At 36.8% G+C, this 25,228-nt stretch overlaps 2 protein-coding genes across 6 annotated transcripts in view; both read left to right on the top strand.

Moving 5' to 3' along the window:
• The window catches only part of LOC117333956 (G protein-activated inward rectifier potassium channel 3-like), a 68,186-nt gene extending 54,174 nt beyond the window's left edge, over positions 1-14,012 (top strand). For all 5 annotated transcript variants that reach the window (XM_033893380.1, XM_033893394.1, XM_033893377.1 and 2 more), the window contains exon 3: positions 10,606-14,012. The gene's annotated coding sequence lies outside the window, so the exon portion shown is untranslated. The remainder of the gene's footprint in view (positions 1-10,605) is intronic.
• Positions 14,013-16,401: 2,389 nt separating this feature from the next.
• Positions 16,402-19,595, top strand: LOC117333985 (ATP-sensitive inward rectifier potassium channel 12-like). Its single transcript, XM_033893409.1, has one exon. It carries the CDS (start codon positions 16,684-16,686, stop codon positions 17,959-17,961), a length of 1,278 nt encoding a protein of 425 aa, XP_033749300.1. The 5' UTR covers positions 16,402-16,683; the 3' UTR covers positions 17,962-19,595.
• The last annotated feature ends 5,633 nt before the right edge of the window (positions 19,596-25,228 follow it).

Here is a 25,228-nt window from a genome sequence, read left to right as displayed (position 1 = left end):
ATAGATGGTTGTAGGTATACAGGAGTATATAGATGCTTGTAGGTATACAGGAGTATATATAGGTGGTTGTAGGTATACAGGAGTCTATAAAGATGGTTGTAGGTATACAGGAGTCTGTATAGATGGTTGTAGGTATACAGGAATATATATAGATGGTTGTAGGTATACAGGAGTCTGTATAGATGGTTGTAGGTATACAGGAGTCTGTATAGATGGTTGTAGGTATACAGGAGCCTGTATAGATGGTTGTAGGTATACAGGAGTCTGTATAGATGGTTGTAGGTATACAGGAGTCTGTATAGATGGTTGTAGGTATACAGGAGTATATATAGATGGTTGTAGGTATACAGGAGTCTATATAGATGATTGTAGGTATACAGGAGTCTGTATAGATGGTTGTAGGTATACAGGAGTCTGTATAGATGGTTGTAGGTATACAGGAGTCTATATAGGTGGTTGTAGGTATACAGGAGTCTGTATAGATGGTTATAGGTATACAGGAGTCTGTATAGATGGTTATAGGTATACAGGAGTCTATATAGATGGTTGTAGGTATACAGGTGTCTATATAGATGGTTGTAGGTATACAGGAGTCTGTATAGATGGTTGTAGGTATACAGAAGTCTGTATAGATGGTTGTAGGTATACAGGTGTCTGTATAGATGGTTGTAGGTATACAGGAGTCTGTATAGATGGTTGTAGGTATACAGGAGTCTGTATAGATAGTTGTAGGTATACAGGAGGCTGTATAGATGGTTGTAGGTATACAGGTGTCTATATAGATGGTTGTAGGTATACAGGAGTCTATATAGATGGTTGTAGGTATACAGGAGTCTGTATAGATGGTTGTAGGTATACAGGAGTCTATATAGATGGTTGTAGGTATACAGGAGTCTATATAGGTGGTTGTAGGTATACAGGAGTCTATATAGATGGTTGTAGGTATACAGGAGTCTGTATAGATGGTTGTAGGTATACAGGAGTCTCTATCTGTGACCTGAGAGATACGTGTACCTTTGGCCTTACACATGATGTCAATAGATATGTTGATACTGTATACTTAATCCTTTGACCTGAGTAGGAACAGCTCCCTATAATGATCAGCTTGAGATAGCCAATGGTCATGGGCATTATAAGTCCCAAACTTTGTGTTGATGAATATGTTAACATATGGAGATTTATGAATATTGAGTATTAATAAATCTCATGTTCTGAAGAATGCCAGGTTATCCAGAGTTCAGTCCCTTTCTGTAAATGTTCATACTTTGTTTGAGCTTTTCAATGGATGTAACAGTCCCAGGATCAAATCTTACATCAAACAAATGCTTTTTACTAAATAATAATAAATCAAAAGAAGGGTTTGTGCACAGCTTGGCTATAGATGGAAGACCAACATCATCTGCTATGATAGAGTGATATGTCATTCACAAAACTAAAATGGCTGCTATGACTGCCTGCACTTCATTATGATTGGAAGTATGTTTTCAATAAAAAAAATTTACAAAGTATTAAAACAAAAAAAAAGTCAGCTTTTCCCAAAATACATCACCTGTGTAAATTCTTTTGTCCTCTTTAAGCTAGAATGACCTCAATGTAATCCTATTATTCAGTCCTTTTGTATGGATTAAAAAAAACTACATTATTGGAATTTTAATTGTTTTTACTAATTATTCTCTGACAATTGATTTTTCTCGTATTTCCTATTTCTGTTATACTTTAAAATGGACACATTGATTGTTGTAGTAAGTGAACTGCTTCATCATTTAAATGATATATTGCAGTCCTCAAAGAAATTTTAAACTGCTATCTGAATCTTATTTAAAATTGTAAAGTGCTGTGAAATAAGTTATTGAGAAGCTTTCCACTGCAATCTAATTTAAATTCTTCAATAATCTTGCAAGAACTGCTGTGATGTGTGGACATTCATTTATATCATTCAAAGAGTATTTTTACTCATTAATGTAAAATCCATAAGCATGAAAAGTGACACTTCAATTTCACTGTAAAAAGATTTTTCTCTTTCATTTTTTTAGATGAAACTTGCTACAAAACTTACTGCTTTTATCCTCTAACAATTAAGCCCCTTCCCCTTGTGTAAAATTTAGTATCAAAGTTTGAGGAGGGCTTATTTGTGAATCATTTTAAGTTTACTTAGTGTATTTCAAAATTGATAATTCTGCAAAAAAAAAAGAAAGGGGATTATTTTTTTAATAAATACGATCAAATGGAGCAAATGATTAGTATATTGTTTACTACTTGAATATTCGCTTCCTTCTAATTTTGGTTAAACTTGTGTTTTGCTCCATTTCTCAGTAAATAATGGTTTGTTTGGAATGACAAGTTTTGGAAAAAAAAGTTCTGTTGGAGGTCAAACCTTGATGCTATGGAGATAAATTAAAATTTGGAAAATGCTATTTAAAATATCTCACATATTCGACTTTTTAATATAAATTTACCACCTGAAATTCTAGTTTACATTTCAATTTGAATCAAATTGCAGACTGGAGTATAGTTTCAATGATATTTCTATGTGTTTTTAAGATGTGGAAGTGACGTAAATCTTGCCATTACATGTTAATAAGTCAAATATTATTGAATTAGTGCGAAGAGCCAGACACAATCAGCATGGGGTGATATCCTAGACTGGCTGGTTTGGTATGGAGAGACCTAGAACCAATGCAACCAATCTGTCTCAATGAGACTTTTTCCCCAATACTTAATTGTACAATCAATAGGACTATTCTTCCTTACCATCATTTATAAGCCATCCAGTGGATTGTGTCTGATGATGCAGCTAGATCAAAGTTCATGATCAACACATCTTTTAGTAATATTGGGTTGTAAACAAGAAAATCTTCAGGTCATAGCTTTAGGCTGCTGAAAGGTTAGAGGAACATGCCATAGGCTTATTATTTCATGAATATAGTTACTCATACTTAGTGTTAGATAATACAGACATACGTACAATGCAGAGAAAAATGAGTCGAGTGTAGGGAGCACTAGGTCAACATCGACCAGTCTGCCTGTAACCAAAACCTGTCTATACTAACCACAAACTGTCTATACTAACCACAACCTGTCTATACTAACCACAAACTGTCCATACTAACCACAACCTGTCTACACTAACCACAAACTGTCTATACTAACCACAAACTGTCTATACTAACCACAACCTGTCTACACTAACCACAAACTGTCTATACTAACCACAACCTGTCTATATTAACCACAAACTGTCTATACTAACCACAACCTGTCTACACTAACCACAAACTGTCTATACTAACCACAAACTGTCTACACTAACCACAAACTGTCTATACTAACCACAACCTGTCTACACTAACCACAAACTGTCTATACTAACCACAACCTGTCTATACTAACCACAAACTGTCTATACTAACCACAAACTGTCTATACTAACCACAACCTGTCTATACTAACCACAAACCGTCTATAACCACAACCTGTCTATACTAACCACAAACAGTCTATAACCGCAAACTGTCTATACTAACCACAAACTGTCTATACTAACCACAACCTGTCTATACTAACCACAACCTGTCTATACTAACCACAAACTGTCTATACTAACCACACACTGTCTATACTAACCACAAACTGTCTATACTAACCACAAACTGTCTATAACCACAACCTGTCTATACTAACCACAACCTGTCTATACTAACCACAAACTGATTATACTAACCACAAACCGTCTATAACCACAACCTGTCTATAACCACAGCCTGCCTATAACCACAAACTGATTATACTAACCATAAACTGTCTATAACCATAATCTGTCTCGCCTTAGAAAGTTCACCGCCTCGGAGGACGAAAAGACAAAATCTAGGGATGGTGAGCTACAATCCCTAAAACACACTATGTAAAAAGAAGCCATAGTAGCACTACAAAATGTTGATGTAATGTAAACTCAAAGTAAAGGGATTTGGTAATGCTAAAAACAATGGAAGTCAACTGTAAATAAAGCCATGTGCTTTCTGAATGTAAACAAACACACTATGACTGTACATATGCTCATGCATCTCGTGTGACTCTGAGTACCTGACGGAGGAGAGGAGCCCTGTATAGGCTCAACTGTCAGGAGTAGTCATATCATTTGGATGTCACAGCTTGTAAGAACTTGGGGGGCCCCTAATCTAGCACTGTGCTACTGTCAAGGGTGGGTCACTTTTTGTATAATGGAAGAGCATCATAACTGGCATGGGGTGCTGATGGATTAGTACCTTTAGTTGGGATGGGTGATGAAGGGTTCCATCGACTAGGTGTAGGGGTAAAGGAGGGTTCTATTAACTAGGCAGAGGTCGTGATGGAGTGTTTCATAAACTAGGCAAAGGGGTGATGGATCGTTTCATGAACTAGTTGGAGGAGTGATGAAGGGTTCCATTAATTGAAAAGGATATGTTGGAAAATCAGCTTCAATTTTTTTTTAAATAAAACCCTTTAATTATAGGAATAGCCGAGGTCAAAATTCAATGGATAGTGACAAATCAAAGTTATGATGTACCTTAATTAACTTTCTATAACATGTTAGTTGAACAACACACTTGATCACCTTTCACCTGCGAAAGTATGAGATCCTAACCATAAGGGTTTTCTCCTGTTAACTTGTTTCACACACCCCTTCACCTTCTATTCTAGCGATACCATTGAAGTATAACGATAAATAAATTAAATGAAACACTTGCAAAAAAATATAACCATTGTGCAAAACAAAAATATATTGATAATATCCAGCCTTCAAGTCAATGTAAATGTACTTGTCTCTTGCAAGAAAATAATATGGAAATTGTTAACATATCCTTAAAAGCTTGACCATCCCCATACTGGACAAGTTATGGGAAAACTCTTGGGCATTATATATGTATGCCCATAACACTGTCCATTGTAATGGAAATATAGGTATGCCCATAACACTGTCCATTGTAATGGAAATATACGTATGCCCATAACACTGTCCATTGTAATGGAAATATACATATTCCCATACGTATGCCCATAACACCGTTCATTGTAATGGAAATATACGTATGCCCATAACACTGTCCATTGTAATGGAAATTTACGTATGCCCATAACACTGTCCATTGTAATGGAAATATACGTATGCCCAAAGCACTAAGTACAGTTAGTGCATGGTCGTACCATGCACTGATTTAATGCATGCATAGAGAGGTATAATATATATATGTGAATGTTCACCCCAATGATATCACATCCTCAAAAAACCAGTAAAGCAATTGTTGTGTTTCTGTTATTGGATTTTAGAGGTGGGCACTTATTGATCAGAGTCAATTACATAAGGCTGATGAGATAGACCAGAGGGTGAACCGTATACAGGAATTGTCGGCCCATCTCCCATAATACTATAGTGAACCGTATACAGGAATTGTCGGCCCATCTCCCATAATACTATAGATAGACTTTAAATTATTTCGGAGGGGAATCTGATCTTTTTTGGTGCATTGCACCACTTTTTGTGATGCAGTTGACTGTCATATTGGTTATTCCGCATTCTGCGTTGTATTATGTCCCTTAGACATTGCTTCAGACAATGCTGTGCCAGGTCTCACCGTTTTAACTAATCACTAGGTATCGATGGCTCATAATTACTGAAGATATGAATAAAATCAATCCAATTACTAAGAAAAAAAATTATCTGATTTTTTTGCTTTTTTTTTTTGTTTTGTTTGTTTTCTATTGAATTGAGCTACTAGACAAGTAGGTGAATTTGGGAGCAATTATTTCAAATTGTGCATAGTTGCTTCAGACTTGTGTCAGCACTTCCTCCTCCATCAAGTGGTTTGTATTGGGACAAACTCATAAAGCACTAACATGTTTAAAAGTGCAGTAGGTGTTATAGTGTGTAAACTCATTTACAGTAGGGTCTTCAGGTGTACTCCTAAAGGGACCAAATCATGCAGTACAACCCTGGGTATGGGTACCGACCCTGTACAACCCTGGGTATGGGTACCGACCCTGTACAACCCTGGGTATGGGTACCGACCTGTACAACCCTGGGTATGGGTACCGACCCTGTACAACCCTGGGTATGGGTACCGACCCTGTACAACCCTGGGTATGGGTACCGACCCTGTACAACCCTGGGTATGGGTACTGACCCTGTACAACCCTGGGTATGGGTTATGACCCTGTACAACCCTGGGTATGGGTACCGACCCTGTACAACCCTGGGTATGGATACCAACCCTGTACAACCCTGGGTATAGGTACTGACCCTGCCCAACCCTGGATATGGGTACTGACCCTGTACAACCCTGGGTATGGGTACCGACCCTGTACAACCCTGGGTATGGGTACCGACCCTGCACAACCCTGGATATGGGTACCGACCCTGTACAACCCTGGGTATGGGTACTGACCCTGTACAACCCTGGGTATGGGTACCGACCCTGTATAATCCTGGATATGGGTACCGACCCTGTACAACCCTGGGTATGGGTACCGACCCTGCACAACCCTGGGTATGGATACCGACCCTGCACAACCCTGGGTATGGATACGGACCCTGTACAGCCCTGGGTATGGGTACTGACCCTGTACAACCCTGGGTATGGGTACCGACCCTGTATAATCCTGGATATTGGTACCGACCCTGTACAACCCTGGGTATGAGGACTAGCCCACTCAGTCAAACACTATGTACAAATTAGGATCAAACCTAGTTCAATAATTGGTATGGAGGCCTTGAAGCTAGTTACCTGTATAGAGATCCATAGTTCCTGTATGTTGGGACCACCCTAGCACACCTCATCTTGTATTGTTCTGTAGATGATTATGGGACCACCCCTGCAAAGAAAGGAGAAAAAATTTGACATTAAATTTTAATTTGGTTTTTTAGTAGTTTTTGGGTGTGGATCATTGGTTTTATTGGTTGGGATTTTAGCCAACATCACTGTTCATTGCCATTCAAATTGAATGCAGGTTCTGACTTGGTGTACAGCTGTTTTAAATCCAAACTCTAGCTAGGCTTTCAATTTTTACAGTTAAGCTTTGTATAATACTTCGGCAGAATAGCTGAGTACAAAATATTGCTGTCACAGACCTACATTGGCATCACAATGCCATGATGGTAAAATGTTATTCCCCTGTTATTTTACCTTCTTCTAAAGGTATTATATTTAGGGCAAGATCAGGTTAACAAGGGCTATGGAAGAGGCAAGATTTTGTGTCCATTGCCATTTGTTCAGGACTATGACGAGACCAATCTGAATCCATAAACTCTTTATAATACATGTGCTTAATATATTTCAATCTTTTTTATTCTGGTATCTCTGTATACGCTTGAGGTCATTTCAGGTTAACCCTCTGTAATAATATACATAATGTATAGTGTTCTTCTAGTATGCGGCATTTCAATGGGATAGCACTATAAAATGACCTTTATGTAATTCCAAGGCTAGATATTGTCATCTTATGTAAAACCATACCTGGTATTTTAAAGTGGAAAGCTTTATTCAAGAAATATTGTTTAATAGCATAGATAATTTTGTCTGTGTTCTTTTTCACACCAATGATTTTGTGATATCAGCTTAAATTTTATAGGAATAAGTATATTGCATGGGTATGCAGATTAATTTGCTACTGACCTGTACTGGCAACTTAAAACATTACCTTTTTTTATACATTCATATGAATTGAAAGTAAATTAAAGATTCTGTCTGTCGCAAAACTAAAATTATTTTGTAAATATTTGTGAAGACAATATTTTGTTAGATCCATATTAACTCAACTTGTGATGTCTCTTTCTCCTACAACATTTCAGTGTGTGCAACATCATGCTGTGACATCTGTATAATTCATAATCTATTTTATGAATGTCATCATACTGATGAATAAATAGACATGTACTGTACAATATATAACAGTAATAGTCCTAATGAACTAAACCAACCTTATAATTTCTAAACTGCAAATTCAGTCTGGAATTGGTAATATTTTTTTTAATTTCAACATCATCCAAGCTTTAACAGGATCTCCATGATAAAAGAAGAGCAGTAAGTTTGTATTGAGTCCATGTGAAATATTCATTCCCCACGTTATACATCATCTCTAGTGTCAGCACCTCATCTTCAGGCAGAGACAGAAAATATTTCTTCTGTGTTTTTACCGCGATTGGATATGAAGAACTGAACATCAATTCTGGTACATATTACAGCAATACTAGTGTTATTACAAATCTGGTACATATTACAGCAATACTAGTGTTATTAGAAAACTCGTACATCATACAACAATTCTAGGGTTATTACAAATCTGGTACATCATACAACATTAATAGGGTTATTACAACTCTGGTACATCATACAACAATTCTAGGGTTATTACAACTCTGGTACATCATACAACAATTCTAGGGTTATTACAACTCTGGTACATCATACAACAATTCTAGGGTTATTACAACTCTGGTACATCACACAACAATTCTAGGGTTATTACAACTCTGGTACATCATACAACAATTCTAGGATTATTACAACTCTGGTACATCATACAACAATTCTAGGGTTATTACAACTCTGGTACATAATACAACAATACTAGGGTTATTACAACTCTGGTACATCATACAACAATACTAGGGTTATTACAACTCTCGTACATCATACAACAATTCTAGGGGTATTACAACTCTGGTACATCATACAACAATACTAGGGTTATTACAACTGTGGTACATCATACAACAATACTAGGGTTATTACAACTCTGGTACATCATACAACATTAATAGGGTTATTACAACTCTGGTACATCATACAACATTACTAGGGTTATTACAACTCTGGTATATCATACAACATTACTAGGGTTATTACAACTCTGGTATGTCATACATCAATACTAGGGTTATTACAACTCTGGTACATCATACAACATTAATAGGGTTATTACAACTCTGGTACATCATACAACATTACTAGGGTTATTACAACTCTGGTATATCATACAACATTACTAGGGTTATTACAACTCTGGTATGTCATACATCAATACTAGGGTTATTACAACTCTGGTACATCATACAACAATTCTAGGGTTATTACAAATCTGGTATATCACACAACAAAACTAGGGTTATTACAACTGTGGTACATCACACAACAAAACTAGGGTTATTACAACTGTGGTACATCATACAACATTACTAGGTACAATACTAGGGTTATTACAACTCTGGTACATATACTAGGGTTCTTATGGGAAGGGTTGTACATATACTGGAAAGGTAGTTCTATGGTACTTATACCAGTCGCCTGTGTCTGTCACACAGATGTATAAAGGTCAACTGTATCTGAAGGCCACACATAAATGTAAGTTACACATGCATGTAGGTCACCTGTATCTGAAAGTCACATGTACATGTTCAAGTAAAACACATACATGAAGATCACCAAGGTCATACATACATGTAGGTCACATAAGATCACCAAGGTCATACATACATGTAGGTCACATAAGATATCCAAGGTCATACATACATGTAGGTCACATAAGATCACCAAGGTCATACATACATGTAGGTCACATAAGATCACCAAGGTCATATATACATGTAGGTCACATATACGTGTAGGTCATGCATAACTGTATGTCACACATACACATATACCTGCAGGTCTCATGCTCCTGTAGGTCAGGATCTATATATACATAAGTCATGGCTACTCTTGAGATCAACTATATAAATTAATTCACATATACATCACATACATACAATATATTGTATAGGCAAGTCACAAATACATGTACATGAAAGCTACATTCATGTATTAAGGTCATATACATCTAAATTCTAACACATCAAGGGCAATTCATATAAGATAATAAAACTTTTTATCAGGACAAATATGAGTTGTTTGCCTTGCATGGACAGTTATCCCTCATTACCAGCTTGTGTTACCATGGTAACAGTGCTAGATGTGCAGCTTCACCTGAAGAAAACAGGAACTGGTATATCAGTGACATTGATTTTTTGTAAAGAAATTTCCAAAGCATGTGGCTTATACTAAGTTTAATTGGCTGAAGGCCTAGAGTTATCTGTGATGATGTGTCACCTACTGAAAAGGTAGCCCAATGAGGATGCAGGGTTACCATGGTGATGTCAGTCTGATCTTTTATATCCATGGTAATCTCTATTGGATCATCATTATTAATCTGTAGCATAGTAGGGATTCTATGTGTTGTTGCCTTAGCTACCTCTCATTCTTTCTAAAAATACATAATTATTATAACATTTTACAAAAAATTGTTTCAGAAGTATAATGTCATATGAATTTTTCATATCTGATATCTTGATTGATGAAGATATGAAATGATACATATATGTAATTTGTGTAAAAACTGATCATAACACCATCAGATATTGGTAAAAAATTAGTAATTTAGGTTTTTTATCACATTATTCAGCAAACATTGAAAGATTAGTATTTTTCTATTTTCAGCATTATAATATTGACAGATACAATCAATACAGAAGAACCTTATACACCTGCTATGTTATTGACCTATCTGTAAAGGAAATATAATTTTGTGTGCTTTCAGATGACCAAGATCATTTTCATTTGATGAAATCCCAATCTTCCACTTGATCAGAAGGCTATGTGTGGCAACCAACCCTAAGGAGGAGACCATCCTGGGCAAGTCTGTACTAACACAGACAGTTTATCTACTCATGTGTGTCTTTATGTGAATCTCAATCACACATGATTTGACTTCTCTGTACATTTACAAGTGTATATCTGTGTGTATGCATGTCTGGGTGATGTATTCTTATTTAAACATGTATAAGTGGAACAATATTTACTGTATTTATATCTACAAATAAGTCCCCTCCTCTCATGTAAAGGTACCGTACCGTATTTATCCTCAAATAAGCCCCCTCCCAAGTGTCAAAGTTTAGTATAAAAGTTTGGGGAGGGCTTATTTGTGAAACACTTTTAGCTTAACTATTTTAGAATAAATGATTCTGAAAAATGGAGAAGGGGCTAGATGTGAGTAGGGACTTGTTTGTGGATATATATATGATAGTTTTTTGCAGGCATAAAATGGTGACTTCAGGTGACTTGAGATATCTGTGTCACATTTGACAACAGTCACTGTGAAGTTGTCAAGTCACTTCTTGTTTTGATTATGATACAAACAAAATTAATGCACAGAAAATCAGATTTTGATATTTATACATGAGGTATCTGGGTTCTGTTTTATTTATGAGAATATCTATTTTACATGAATGATTGATGAGAGAGAGTGGTAGAAAAGTAAAACAAAACCGGAAAGAATCCAGGTTTGTTTAAATATGTGCTCACAAGAACTACAAGCAAGTTTGATATATAGAAGACTCTACAGAGTAATCTGGAATATTTATGGTGACAAACATTATTCCTTGAAAGTTTATTTGACTTTCTGCCATGTTTGACAGTTTGAAACACTCCCATATTTAATTGTCATGAATGATTTGTGAGAGGTCAGGTAGCTGTATTGACATTTGATGTGATCTGCCCCCTTTTACCCATGTTATGGAGAAATCACATGTCCACCATCTTTGTACCTTGAGTCTTTCTGTTAGCAGGTTGTATAAAGCTCTGCCATATTTGTGTAACCTAAGTTTTATGACTGTACCCAAATAGCTACCTTAACATGTTTCACTGACCTACCTGACAATTTCTGCCAAATTCTGAGGATATAGTCAGACAAGAACTTTGAAGATGCTAAGACCAATGACACTGTGCTTGTAACAAAAATGCATAAAATAGTACCAACTGTATAGAAAAATATATAGTTAACTTTAAAAAAAATAAAAAGGTAACTGTTTTAAAATATATGCTAAAAAGACCCAAAGATACTAATCAAATATAGAGGCAGTGTCCAGTAGAATTTCTTTGGTATTCATTTGTTTTAAGCTCAAATTTTATAAGAAAAAAAAAATATGCAACAGCCTATTCTTGTTTTAAATTGACCATAATTCCACTTTGTCAGATACATAAAACTTTTAATGAATAGGTTATATATATTTTACTGTGTGCACATGTTTGAAAGCTGAGCAATACTATATTTTGATCAAATAACACAGAAAGTTTACTTCTGAGATGAACAATATTTTACATGGCAATACATTGATTGTAGATGAATCTTAAAATTTATGCAAATATTTTTGAATCTCTGGATTAACTCAATTATCTCCCTTTAATGCATTGATTATCTCCCTTTGAGACAATTAGCTAAAGCAGATATTGATAACATTGTTTCCTATTTTATAGTTTTTCATGTGTGTTGAATTTTTATTTTTTAGAAATATGAAGTAGACTGACTGTCAGTTAGAGATAATCTATATGTGTGTTATATATTTCTATGGATATAAACACCAGTTTTAATTTGTCGCAAGATCCAAAGAAATACATATATGTACAAGTCATCTCTGGCCCTTAAATTATGAGGGTCTTAACGGATATAAAATGTCATTTATACAACTTTTTGAAAAAGTAATACTCAATTAAATCTAAATAGTTCAACTGTCTTTCCGGGAGACTAATTGAAATTTTGAAATTGTGGATGTTTTATTGATAATACATGTCAAAGTTTTGAGTAAAATATAAGAAGCAGGGAAGGTTTGAAAAAGCAACTGCAGGTACAAATGATCTTGGGTGCAAACAAAAGTCAAGGATTTCCCAACAATTTGTATTTAGTTCTGAGTTTTGTACTTTATTGAGACCATTATACAATGTACATGTATTTGAAAAAAAATCATGTCATTGCAACTTTATTTTTATTAAATAATTTAGTGTAAATAGCTGTAAATGTGTAGGTATACAAATAGACATACATATATGTACTATAGAATTGATACCTATTAACAATACCCATTAATCAACAACCAATTATCAAAATAAGATCTTAAACACAAACCAATCTTCCCAGAAATACAATGTGTGCTATTTAAGGTGGAATTTTTTTATATAGTCATCAGTTACTACTTAGACCCAATGGAAAGGGGCACAACTCCTACAGACTTGTGTTGGACAAATTAAATTATATACTTTTTATGTTTAAAGATAGCCACTGGCTACAAATTACGATTCATTTTATGTTTCCTCTGAAATTCTATGAACAGTTCTTTTTATGTGTTAGGGTGAATTTAACAAGAATCTAGTGTTATTTGCATGTTACATTCAAGTTCCATATATTCAAAATATATGTCTATTTTTTAAGGAGACATTGCAAACTTTCATTTCTCAAGAATCATTTATTTTAAAAGTGACTATACATGTATTTAGGAAACGCAGACACAAATTTATAAAAAGTCACACTTTCTACACATTTAAAAAGGCGTTATTTATTATTTATCTAATCGTGCTTGCTTCATCCGTCCACGAAATAAAACATGAATGGGAGGGGGAGTAACTCTTGCATTCTTACTAGCTATATTTTCTGTGCTAAGCTTGTTCCTTGTCGGGTTGTTCGTGACACGCTGTGATAACACAAATATTATCGTAAAATAGGTTTACAGAATTAATCAGCTTTATCCCAGCTAAGGTGTTCTCGTAGAAACCGATCATTGTGATACCACAGAGAATGCTTGGCCAATCTACGATGGGGAATCTTGTGATACTTGTATGATAAGTGTAATTACAGTAAAACTCTGTAAACATTGGCAATCATAAATCATTTGTATATAGGCGACTATGCATATTCATTAGCCTGGGCTATCAATAAACATATGTACATATACATCTATGCATATGCATAACCCCTTTTGTCTGCCATCTATACATATCTGGACAAATTTGTGATGCGTTGAGATTTTAACTTTAAATTTGTCTTTATATTTATTAGATCGTGTTTGCATGGTTATTGGAAGGTGCGAATGAGAAACGAGAGAAAGTATCAAGAGAATTCGAGAGCTGATCTGAGATTGTGCAGGATTTCTTAATAAAGCTAATTTTTGCTAGAAAGGTGTTTTGTGTTTGATGTCCCTGCTTTAAAATGGCCGGATCACATTGTGTTTTTTTACAATGGGCTGTATCTTACACTTTGGTTACATTTTGGGTTTAAGTCCATTTCTCAGTTACTAATGATTTTAAGATTATTACACTTAAAGCTTGGTTTGGCCCATGTACAGATTTAGGCTTTATTTCTGTCATAACGGAGTGGAACATATTTGTGTTTCAAAGTTCTTTATTTCATCATTGGTGTTAAGGTACTAAGGAGATAATGAACGTGACGATATAGGTCCGGTTATCCTTTTTGTATTGCAGGAGAACACTTTATCACACACTTATATTATCTTGTTTTGGGGGTACCCAAGTACACCAGAGCTTCGAGTATTACGTACAAAACCCTTTATCACGACACTTCACTGGATCATTGCTTGTACTCTGTTATAACTATCGATACACATCGCCTCGCTTACACAAAGTAAACTTTAGATAAACGACATGACGGCACAGCAGCCATCCTGTTTCCGGAGGAAATTACATTAGGAAAGCCAGTGTTTTATTACAGGGCTTGTCGGAAGAGGAAGTGACGTCAGGGTTGCCAGCATTCACCTTAGTTCTAGATCTGGTGTTTTCCGTTTCGAACGGCGTTGGTGAAAGGCATCAATTCTTGAGCTAACACGCATATCTTATAACATATAAAAGTATAACACCTTCGTCAATTTGATTTCTTTTAAATGTCATCATGTTAAAATAACATGCATTTTACCTTGGTTAGAAACGAAAGAAAAACAGTGATAAATCCGTCTCACAACAACACCATTGTAACAAGGCCAGATAACCATATATAAAATGCTGCCAATGAAAATTAACGTAGCTAAAAGTATTCACTTCACCACCTACTCTTGTATATCGTGCTTAGCGCCAAGGTCCAAGTGCCACATTACTTCCTAAGATGCGGAAATCCTATACTACAAACATGTTATACAGATATATTTGAAGAAAATGATCGCATGCATGGCGAATTGTCACGATTGTTTGCACATTCAGCAGGGAATTGCACTAAACATTTTAGACCGTTAAGTCGCCGAAACATTCCCTCAACCAGTGCACATCATTTTAGTAAAATATATATGTTTAGAAAACGATATAAGTAATTTTTCTGCCTTGTTGGACTCCCTGCCGGTTCGGTGCCCACTCTCATATCCCACAATACCGCCTCCCCAACTGTACTGAGGCTGCACACGGTAACCATGTACTATGACATACTGACCATTGCTATTTGGTTGATACATGATCAGGAAACTCTTTAGTCAAACAAAATATTTGTCGCAAGGGAACGCTTTATGCATATAAAACATCTGTCGCTAAGGAACGCTTTAGTCATATAAAACATCTGTCGCTAAGGAACGCTTTAGTCATATAAAACATCTGTCGCTAAGGAACGCTTTAGTCATAAAACATTTGTCGCTAAGGAACGCTTTAGTCATAAAACATTTGTCGCTAAGGAACGCTTTAGTCATATAAAACATTTGTCGCTAAGGAACGCTTTAGTCATATAAAACATCTGTCGCTAAGGAACGCTTTAGTCATATAAAACATCTGTCGCTAAGGAACGCTTTAGTCATATAAAACATCTGTCGCTAGGGAACGCTTTAGTCATATAAAACATCTGTCGCTAAGGAACGCTTTAGTCATATAAAACATCTGTCGCTAAGGAACGCTTTAGTCATATAAAACATTTGTCGCTAAGGAACGCTTTAGTCAAACAAAACATCTGTCGCTAGGGAACGCTTTAGTCATATAAAACATCTGTCGCTAAGGAACGCTTTAGTCATATAAAACATTTGTCGCTAAGGAACGCTTTAATCAAACAAAACATGTCGCTAGGGAACGCTTTAGTCATATAAAACACCTGTCGCTAGGGAACGCTTTAGTTATATAAAACATCTGTCGCTAGGGAACGCTTTAGTTATATAAAACATCTGTCGCTAAGGAACGCTTTAGTCAAACAAAACATCTGTCGCTAAGGAACGCTTTGAACAAGTTACATAACTGTCGCTAGAGAACGCTTGAGTCAAACTACATCACTGTTGGTAGGGAACGTTTTATTCAAACAAAATATTTGTCGCTGGAAACGCTTTAGTCAAACAACATCACTGTTGGTAGGGAACATTTTAGTCAAACAAAAATATCTGTCGCTATGGAACGCTTAAGTCGAATAACATCACTGTCGCTAGGGAACGCTTTAGTCAACATCAGTATTGGTAGGAGACGCTTTAGCCAAGCAAAGACATCTATCGCTAGGGAACGCTTTAGTCAAACAACATCACTTTTGCTGTCGTTAATAAATGACAACTCGGTCTTTTCGGCTGTGTATGACGTTTCCGGTACGACCTGTAACGTAAATATCGTCAAATGACGCGTCACGGCCCGGACCCTCGTACATAATTACACGGACTGCTTACTATAAAGAGAGAGAGATAAATACAGCATTCACCTGTCAGTCTGTATAAAACAATAGCGACCGTCTCGTATGTGGGGCGTGCATACTGTTTTCACCTGTATTTGCTTTCGAGTCTGATAAAAAGCGGAGCGCCTGAGGCGAACTATCCATCTTGTGGGAAACATTTGAGAATAATAAGCGTAGTGACAAACAGGAATCGGGAGAGTATCCTACAGCGAGGAAATGGACGAGCCAGTCGTGGTCAAAATGGGCACTATGGAGAGTGATATTCCACCACGTGTCTCGGAGAAACGTTTCAAAGTACGGTTCGCCCCGGACCCCACGACCCTTCAGGCAGACCACGCGTTTCTCCCGAGATTGGTGGAAAAATCGGGAGCTTGTAATGTAGAATCTAGGACCGTTACCGGAAAAAAACTAAAATTTCTAAACGACATTTTCACGACTCTAGTGGACACTCCATGGCGATTTTTACTACCAATATTTTCACTGGCGATCTTGTTGAGTTGGCTGTTCTTTGCGGCTGTGTTCTATGCTATATCGTCCGTACATGGAGATTTCGAGCGGATCAAGGAGACCGAGAAATGGATAGCTTGTGTAGAAAATACTCCAGACTTTATCAATATGTTGATGTTTTCTATGGAAACCCAGACTACCATCGGCTACGGAACGAGGTATGTAAATGACGAATGTCCAGCCGCTGTATTCTCGGTATTGGTACAGTCCATAATTGGGGCTTTACTGCAGGCTCTTCTTACCGGAATGGTCATAGCTAAGGTCCAGAAACCAAAGAAGCGAGCAAACACTATTTTGTTCAGTAGAAATGTTTGTATATCAGAAGAAAACAATGATATGTTTTTGTCTATAAGGGTTGGTGACCTTCAGCGATCCGACATGATTGATACACATGCACATGCAGTTTGCGTTCGTGATAGAGTGACAAATGACGATGAATTTGTGTCTCACTTCCGGTACGATCTCGACTTCTCTGCACAAAAGACTAACCCTAGAATTTCTCTGCGTTGGCCTGTAACTTTGCGACACAGTATAACTCCAACGAGTCCGTTCTGGAACAACGACGAGGATGACTTAAGGAGAACTAATTTTGAAGTGATTGTGTTCTTACAAGGGACTATCGAGTCGACAGGAATGATGGTCCAGACACGCACATCATATCTTCCAAGTGACTTTCTTTGGGACCGGAAGTTCAAACCAATGATGGCTGAATGGAAGGCATCTGGATCTCTCGAGTTTGACTATTCTCAATTCCATGATACCAGTCCAGCCGTAAATCCATCCCCGGGCCGGAACCGGAAGGTGAACCTTTTGGTCCGCTCTCTGTCACCGACAGACTCGTGCTACGGAACAGAGTCGGGTAATGGGGAAGGTTGTAATACCGACACAACGGACTCCGGAAGTGAACAATCCACAACTTACCGAGAAAATATCCACATGCGGAAAATATCCGATATGAGTCAGGATATTAGTAGTTTGTCCGATTGACGGAACAACTTGATCTGTTACCGATGTAGCGCCCGAGTGACGGGAACAGCTTATCCCAATAATGATGCTGTGTTCGAATGAGGGATGCATTCGTTCAAGATATGATGCATATGGTGTCCAAGCGACAAGAAGAACTCGTCCCACGTTCTCGTCCCAGAAACGATACTCTGTCCGAATGACGAGAGCAATTCGTCTCAGTAACGACCTTGTGTCAGAGTGATGGAGACAACTCGATCCAGTAACGACCTTGTGTCAGAGTGAAAGGTGCAAATCGTTCCAATAATGACACCGTGTCCGAGTGACGGGGACAATTCGTCACAATGTGTCCGAGTGACGGGGACAATTCGTCACAATAACAACACCGTGTCCGAACGGGGACAATTCGTACTAGTAACGATATTGTGTTTGAGTGATGATAACAATTCTTACTAGTATTATGTACAAATCGTCTCAGAAACGACACTTTCAGAGTTACAGAAAAAATGTATGGTGACATCTCGCTTCAGTAACGACATTATCTACGAGTGACAAATTGTAACAATGAAATGACATAATGGCGACAAAATGTATATTAAATTGACTGATAATTTGTTGAAGTGATTGGAATTATTTCTGAGTAAAGGTAAAAGTGTACCTGCAAGAAAGGAAAGGTATTTTCCGAATTATAACAGTGGTTTGTCTGAGTGATAACAATGGTCTGTCTGAGTGATAACAATGGTTTGTCTGAATGACAACAATAGTTTGTCTGAATGATAACAATAGTTTGACTGAGTGATAACAATGGTTTGTCTGAATGATAACAATAGTTTGTCTGAGTGATAACAATAGTTTGACTGAGTGATAACACTAGTTTGTCTGAGTGATAACAATAGTTTGTCTGAATGATAACACTAGTTTGTCTGAGTGATAACAATAGTTTGACTGAGTGATAAGTTGATAACAATGGTTTGTCTGAGTGATAACAATAGTTTGACTGAGTGATAACAATAGTTTTTCTGAGTGATAACACTAGTTTGTCTGAGTGATAACAATAGTTTGTATGAGTAATAACAATGGTTTGTCGGAGTAATAGCAATAGATTGTGGAATAACAATAGTTTGTCTGAGTAATAACACTAGTTTGTCTGAGTGATAACAATAGTTTGTCTGAATGATAACAATAGTTTGTCTGAATGATGACAATGGTTTGACTGAGTGAAACAATAGTTTGAGTGATAACAATAGTTTTTTTCTGAGTGATAACAATGGTTTGTCTGAGTGATAACAATGGTTTGTCTGAGTGATAACAATGGTTTGTCTGAGTGATAACAATAGTTTGTCTGAGTGATAACAATGGTTTGTCTGAGTGATAACAATGGTTTGTCTGAGTGATAACAATAGTTTGAGTGATAACAATAGTTTTTTTCCGAGTGATAACAATGGTTTGTCTGAGTGATAACAATGGTGTGAATGAGTTTTACTCTGTTTATGTGATAACTTTGTTCCCAAGCTCATTCTTGTTAAATATCACTTATATATAAATCATAGGATATTGGGACGAACTTGAATTTCATTTCAGTTGTAGTTTAGGATTTGTGAAACCAAAGGAAAACTTCCGCATCTTTGTGCCAACAAATAAAGTATTGTTCGGTATTAGTTTGTGTTGCTGTTTAACTCCTTAACTAAATGTTAATTCAAGGTCGAATCATCCTTAATCTACCAAAGTAAAGTCGGTGTTACTATAATTAAGGCAGCTCCTGTGGTGGACTGGATCAATTGTCTGACTTACACACTAAATAAACAACAATTTTGAGGGGCCAATTAAGTGGTCCTGTTTTACAGGTTCTGTTAAACACAATTGATCTCTAAAACAAGGTTTAGTTGACATGAAAATTAACCTCTGTGAAGGGCTTATTAGAAGTTGTCTCCTAACAAATATGGTCTCTCAAACACGACCCAGTTCACACAAAACCAGATGCAATGAGGGATTTAAATTATCAATTTATAAAGATGTGTCTTTTGATACAGATGGTCTCTCCAACTGTAAACGTGCGGTCATTGTTTAATAAATCTGATCTCTTAATACCTCTCTTAATATCTCTTAAGACCCGTAGTCTCTTAACAAGGCTCAACCAACATTTAAAAGTTGTTTATCAAAAAAGGTGTATGGTATCTTAACACGGGTGTTTTATCTCTAAATAAGGGTTTTATTGTACATGTATAATGTATAAAATTCGACATGTCCATCTGACTGGTCACTGTACATGTCAGCTCAAGCGAGACGACGAGATTATTTACTGTGAGATTTCTGGGATTGAGATCACGCACGGATTGGTGATGTCATACGTTTATATATATATATATATAGATACAGTCTGATGAACACGTTTACATTACATGTTGCATACCGAATGAGTTCATTACCATATAACTGCCACACTATTGTAAAGGATTCACATAAATCTGTTGGAAATGTAGAATATTAAATGTATGTGTACACAACTCTGGACATTTTCCCAGAGACCCATACATCGTATTGACATCAATGTTATTATGTTACTTTCCGGATCTGGAGATGGGCTCAGCCTTTCTAACCCTTAAATGTCACCTTACAGTATAAATCTGTGTGACAAATTCTATATAAACAATAGCGATTCCCCTGCATTGTTATAACTCAATTTTAGCTTGATGTTGTAACGTAATCCCAATTTTGAAGACTAATCAATTTTGCTAACTTGTCATGCCATGAGTAAAATCAAAAAGATATTAACAATACATTCCAATCGTCAAAATTACATCATACAGACAACAAATGAAACGCTACGTTTAATTTTAACCATTTTGCAGGAACATGGTTGTGTTGTCTACGTGATGCTAAATATGTCACGAAATAAACGTTAATCGAAAACTAATTCAACCATCCATACATACAAACATATTCATTCAATAATTCATTCGAGCAGATGAGTACATGTATATCAAAATCAAATTCAATTTTAGGGGTCACAATGGAAACCCTAAATTTTTGGCCATCATACCTATAGCCATCGTGTTTCGTCCGTCGTCGTTTGTCGTCCGTAAACTTCTTAAGTTTCATCGGAAAGTCCCATATTTTAAACTTAGTGTCATTGAGCTGAAATAATTCGTGAAGGTGTTGAGGAAATGAAGCCGACAAGTGTTGTTCTTCTTCGGCTTCTTAAAAATTCCACACAGTAGCCACAGTGGCCATTTTATAATACGATTGTGTAATACTGGTTTCCCTGAACAACACCCCATTTTAAAGTTCTCAAGTTCCGCCAATGAAATTCAGCTCAAACTTACCTTCAATGCCCTTGACGGTCCTTTGGGCCGCGATGGTCGAGTGTTTAAGGTGTCCCGACACTTTATCACTAGCCCTCCACCTCTGGGTTGCGAGTTCGAAACCTACGTGGGGCAGCTGCCAGGTACTGACTGTAGGCCGGTGGTTTTTCTCCGGGTACTCCGGCTTTCCTCCACCTCCAAAACCTGGCACGTCCTTAAAATGACCCTGGCTGTTAATAGAACGTTAAACAAAAACAAACAAACCAAATCAATGCCCTTGAAATGGCCCTGACCAAGTGTTATTTTTGGGCCGGTCAGAAATCAAAGATGGCCGGATTGGCCACCATCTTGACAAACACATTTCAAACTTCATCTCCAGTTTGGCTAGTGCCACTGAGCTGAATCTTGGCTGGGGTATTAAGGAAGTCTCGTCCACACTTCAACATGGTAGTCAACATTTTGAACATAAATGTGTTATTATGGTTTAATAACACATATTTCCAAACTTCTTCAGTTCCACCAGTGGGATTACACTTAGTGGATGGTGTTTCATAGTCAAACGGCCGCTACTAATACCCGTGGACCTCTTTTTAGTGTAAAAATATCATCATAATAACAATTAATGTCAGAAAATAACAAGACCAAATAAAGAGGAAAAAAAATATAAATCTTCATCGAAATCAATGAACGTTGAGAGTAAAAAGGGGCCATAACTCTGACAATTACGATTTGTGGGGTGTTTTGTTTTTTTCTTTCGACTTGTTTGGTGCACCCCGTTAGTCGATGTGAATTTCAAAATCTGTTTTATTTCCGTTCATTCCGTTGCTAAAAAGCACATGCGCATTGAGATTTAATACTGTATTATGGGTATAAAAGAAAATTACTTATAGGCAACGAAAACATTTTGACGCAATGAATCGGTGTGAAAGAACCTGACAAGGATGTTGAGTAAGTAAAAACGGACGGACGGACATTGCCACATAATGCATGCGTGTATGCCTTGTTACAGCATAATCATGAACCAACAACTGCAAAGATTTATCATACGACATGAGCTCGATGTAATGTCATTTTGAATTCTGACAAAACTCCCATCCAGTCCCTGTGTGTTTTCATTTGCATTGCCGTCACGGTGGTGTGGAAGTTTATATAAAATAGGTAGCGGCGAAGCCTTCCCTTTAGCAAAATACACTGCTTTGAAGGGAGGAAAGAAGCGAGAGAAAAGTGCATTAACTGTCGGATCATGATCATCAGACATACAAAGTGCATCAGGTCGAGAGAAGTCACGTGTGATGATTTACATGTAACCTCCAGGCACGTGATGACATCGATGTGTCCACGGTGTAGTGTAGCAAACTGCACGTGATATCATTGCATTATAAATTGGTGGTTTGTCGCGTTATCGTCACACCAAGAAAGCTCAAATACAGGTCTATATTCATCTGTGGGTCGTTATGAAAATTTTAGTTTCCGAAGATATGAACAAAACAAACTTAAAAAAAATATGTAAAAAAAAAAAAATAATAATAGAGCTCCGGCCATTGGAATTGCTATTAAGAACTCCCTAAACGGATATGATAGCGCACCTTAACAAAATAATGACGCAAAGACAAAACTAAAGGGAGGAAAACATGATTTAGTGTCATAGATCAACATTGATGGTTCTTTACATTGTCCTCTTTCGGCATAGCTGTATAATATTCTTTTGGCCCCGGATATGACGCGACAGGTGGCGTTACTGGTCAAGATGAAGTATGTGATTGGTCAATGTAGCGGTAAATGCAAAATGCAGATAAACAGTTAAAAACGAACCAAAGTTAAGAATGCAAGCTGAATAAGTGGATGTATCTTTTCAAATGACGCAATAATAAAATTATATTCCTGATTCAAATGCAGTCTTATTATCACCAAAAATGATTCAAACTGATCTAATTTTGTTATCCGTGCTGAAACGCATTAGTTCGTCGATTCATTTCACCAGCAGTTTTACATTATAACCACCAGCATTAAAACTATGCAAACTATACAAAATCAAGAGTCATCATGGGAAGTGTTCTGATAACAAGAGTACGAGATGACTCTATTTAACGGATATTGATAGCGTCAAACCGGATGTGACATCGCAGAGAAAAAGAAAAACAGGTACGTTCAGTATTTGTTAAGGTATTTTTTTCTAAAGAAGTGATAATATTATGTTTAAACAACAGTCCAAACAATGATTAGTCTGTGTACTTATCAACAAACAATCCGGCCTGGTCCACCGTAATCCTCACGTTTTGTGTGTCGTATCAATCTGGGGTGTGTTTGTGGAAGTGTACCACACGTCACCATGACGACAGTCAAAATAAAACGTTTTACGTCCAAACTACTACAACATGTACATGCTGCTTTCTGATTTGAAGTCTCTATTATCCTTTTCAAATCTAAAGTACATTTGTATGGCAATTGCTTTGTAATTTGAACCAGAGGCCTGTAACATTATTATAAAGATTGCTATTTAGTTCACAGGGGCATTATATCTGATTAAAGTAAAAAATAAATGAAAATGAAAATAACCGTTATTTAACCTGGGACGTATATACATGTATATCCGTACATGATGATTATCATTAAAATCTAACCGCTAATATCAGGGTCTATATTGTATGCTAACCCTAACAATCAGTTGGAACATTATCTCGATAGTTTCCCATAATCTTGGTAGGGGTTATAGCTGACCGTATATACCCACAGGGACTTGTCACAAAATCACTTCTAATGCATATATAGGAAGGAGTAATGAAAAAACACTAAAAATCCAACATATTCTAAAACCTTATAACATCGTGGGTAATTCGAGCCCCTGTGGAAGTGGAGTGAACATTTAACAGGCTCACAAGTGGCGCATGGGTATATATAGTAGACAACATTAAGATCGTCTTCTTATACGATAATATTAAAATATACATTGATTATTTCTTTCACGCTTCATTTCACCACATGAATTACATTACACACATCACTGCACATGTTCTAGTACGAATGCACGTGCATGATACCTTACGAATATGACAGGTTTGTCGTCATAAAGGTTTTCAGAATCCATTGTTAATGATCAACATTGTTATCGAAGTGTAATAGTCGAGGGGAGTGCACTTTTATCTGCTGTAAAAAAAAAGCCCACCTAAGCCAGTGCAGAAATGTATTCCGCGTACTCGGGTTCGGTTAATATAAAGATCGTATACTCAACAAAAGTGGAAGTTTTAGCATATATCCTTGGTAAATACCCTCAACTGAATATAAATAGAATGAAAATAATTCAAGCGACACATTCCACTTTTTTCTTTATTTTTGTCCATGTAGCTTCATTACATGGAGTTCGTCATCTACTCAGATGATTCCTTGCAGCCGGTGCACCTGTATGATGGCCGATAAGGCCTAAATAATACCCGTGTTCCGTTGACCCTGCCTACCATATATTTTTGTGTCTACTATGAAGGGTTTTTTTTCCCCGAAGTATTGACTGTTAATGTCAAGATTCCTTATTTATTTAACCTTAATTAAAATTTAAAGATCCCCCAAACTTTTTCTGGAATGTCAGTGGAAACGTATGCATTATTTTGTAGGCCAAAGTAACTTTGTTTGTGCCTATTTTGACTCTCTTCTGGATGTCCAAGCTGTTATTACGAAATCCATATCTAAAGCATATATTCTTATGTCCCAGTGGTCCAAAGGTGATCTTCTCGGGTCCCAGTGGTCTAAAGGTGATATCCTCGGGTCCCAGTGGTCCAAATGTGATATTCTCGGGTCCCAGTGGTCCAAAGGTGATATTCTCGGGTCCCAGTGGTCCAAAGGTGATATTATCGGGTCCCAGTGGTCTAAAGGTGATATTCTTGGGTCCCAGTGGTCCAAATGTGATATTCTCGGGTCCCAGTGGTCCAAAGGTGATATTCTCGGGTCCCAGTGGTCCAAAGGTGATATTATCGGGTCCCAGTGGTCTAAAGGTGATA

Source organism: Pecten maximus, chromosome 1 (genome assembly GCF_902652985.1).
Source record: "Pecten maximus chromosome 1, xPecMax1.1, whole genome shotgun sequence".
NCBI classification, from domain to species: Eukaryota; Metazoa; Mollusca; class Bivalvia; order Pectinida; family Pectinidae; genus Pecten; species Pecten maximus.
This window is presented reverse-complemented; position numbering and strand designations above follow the sequence as displayed.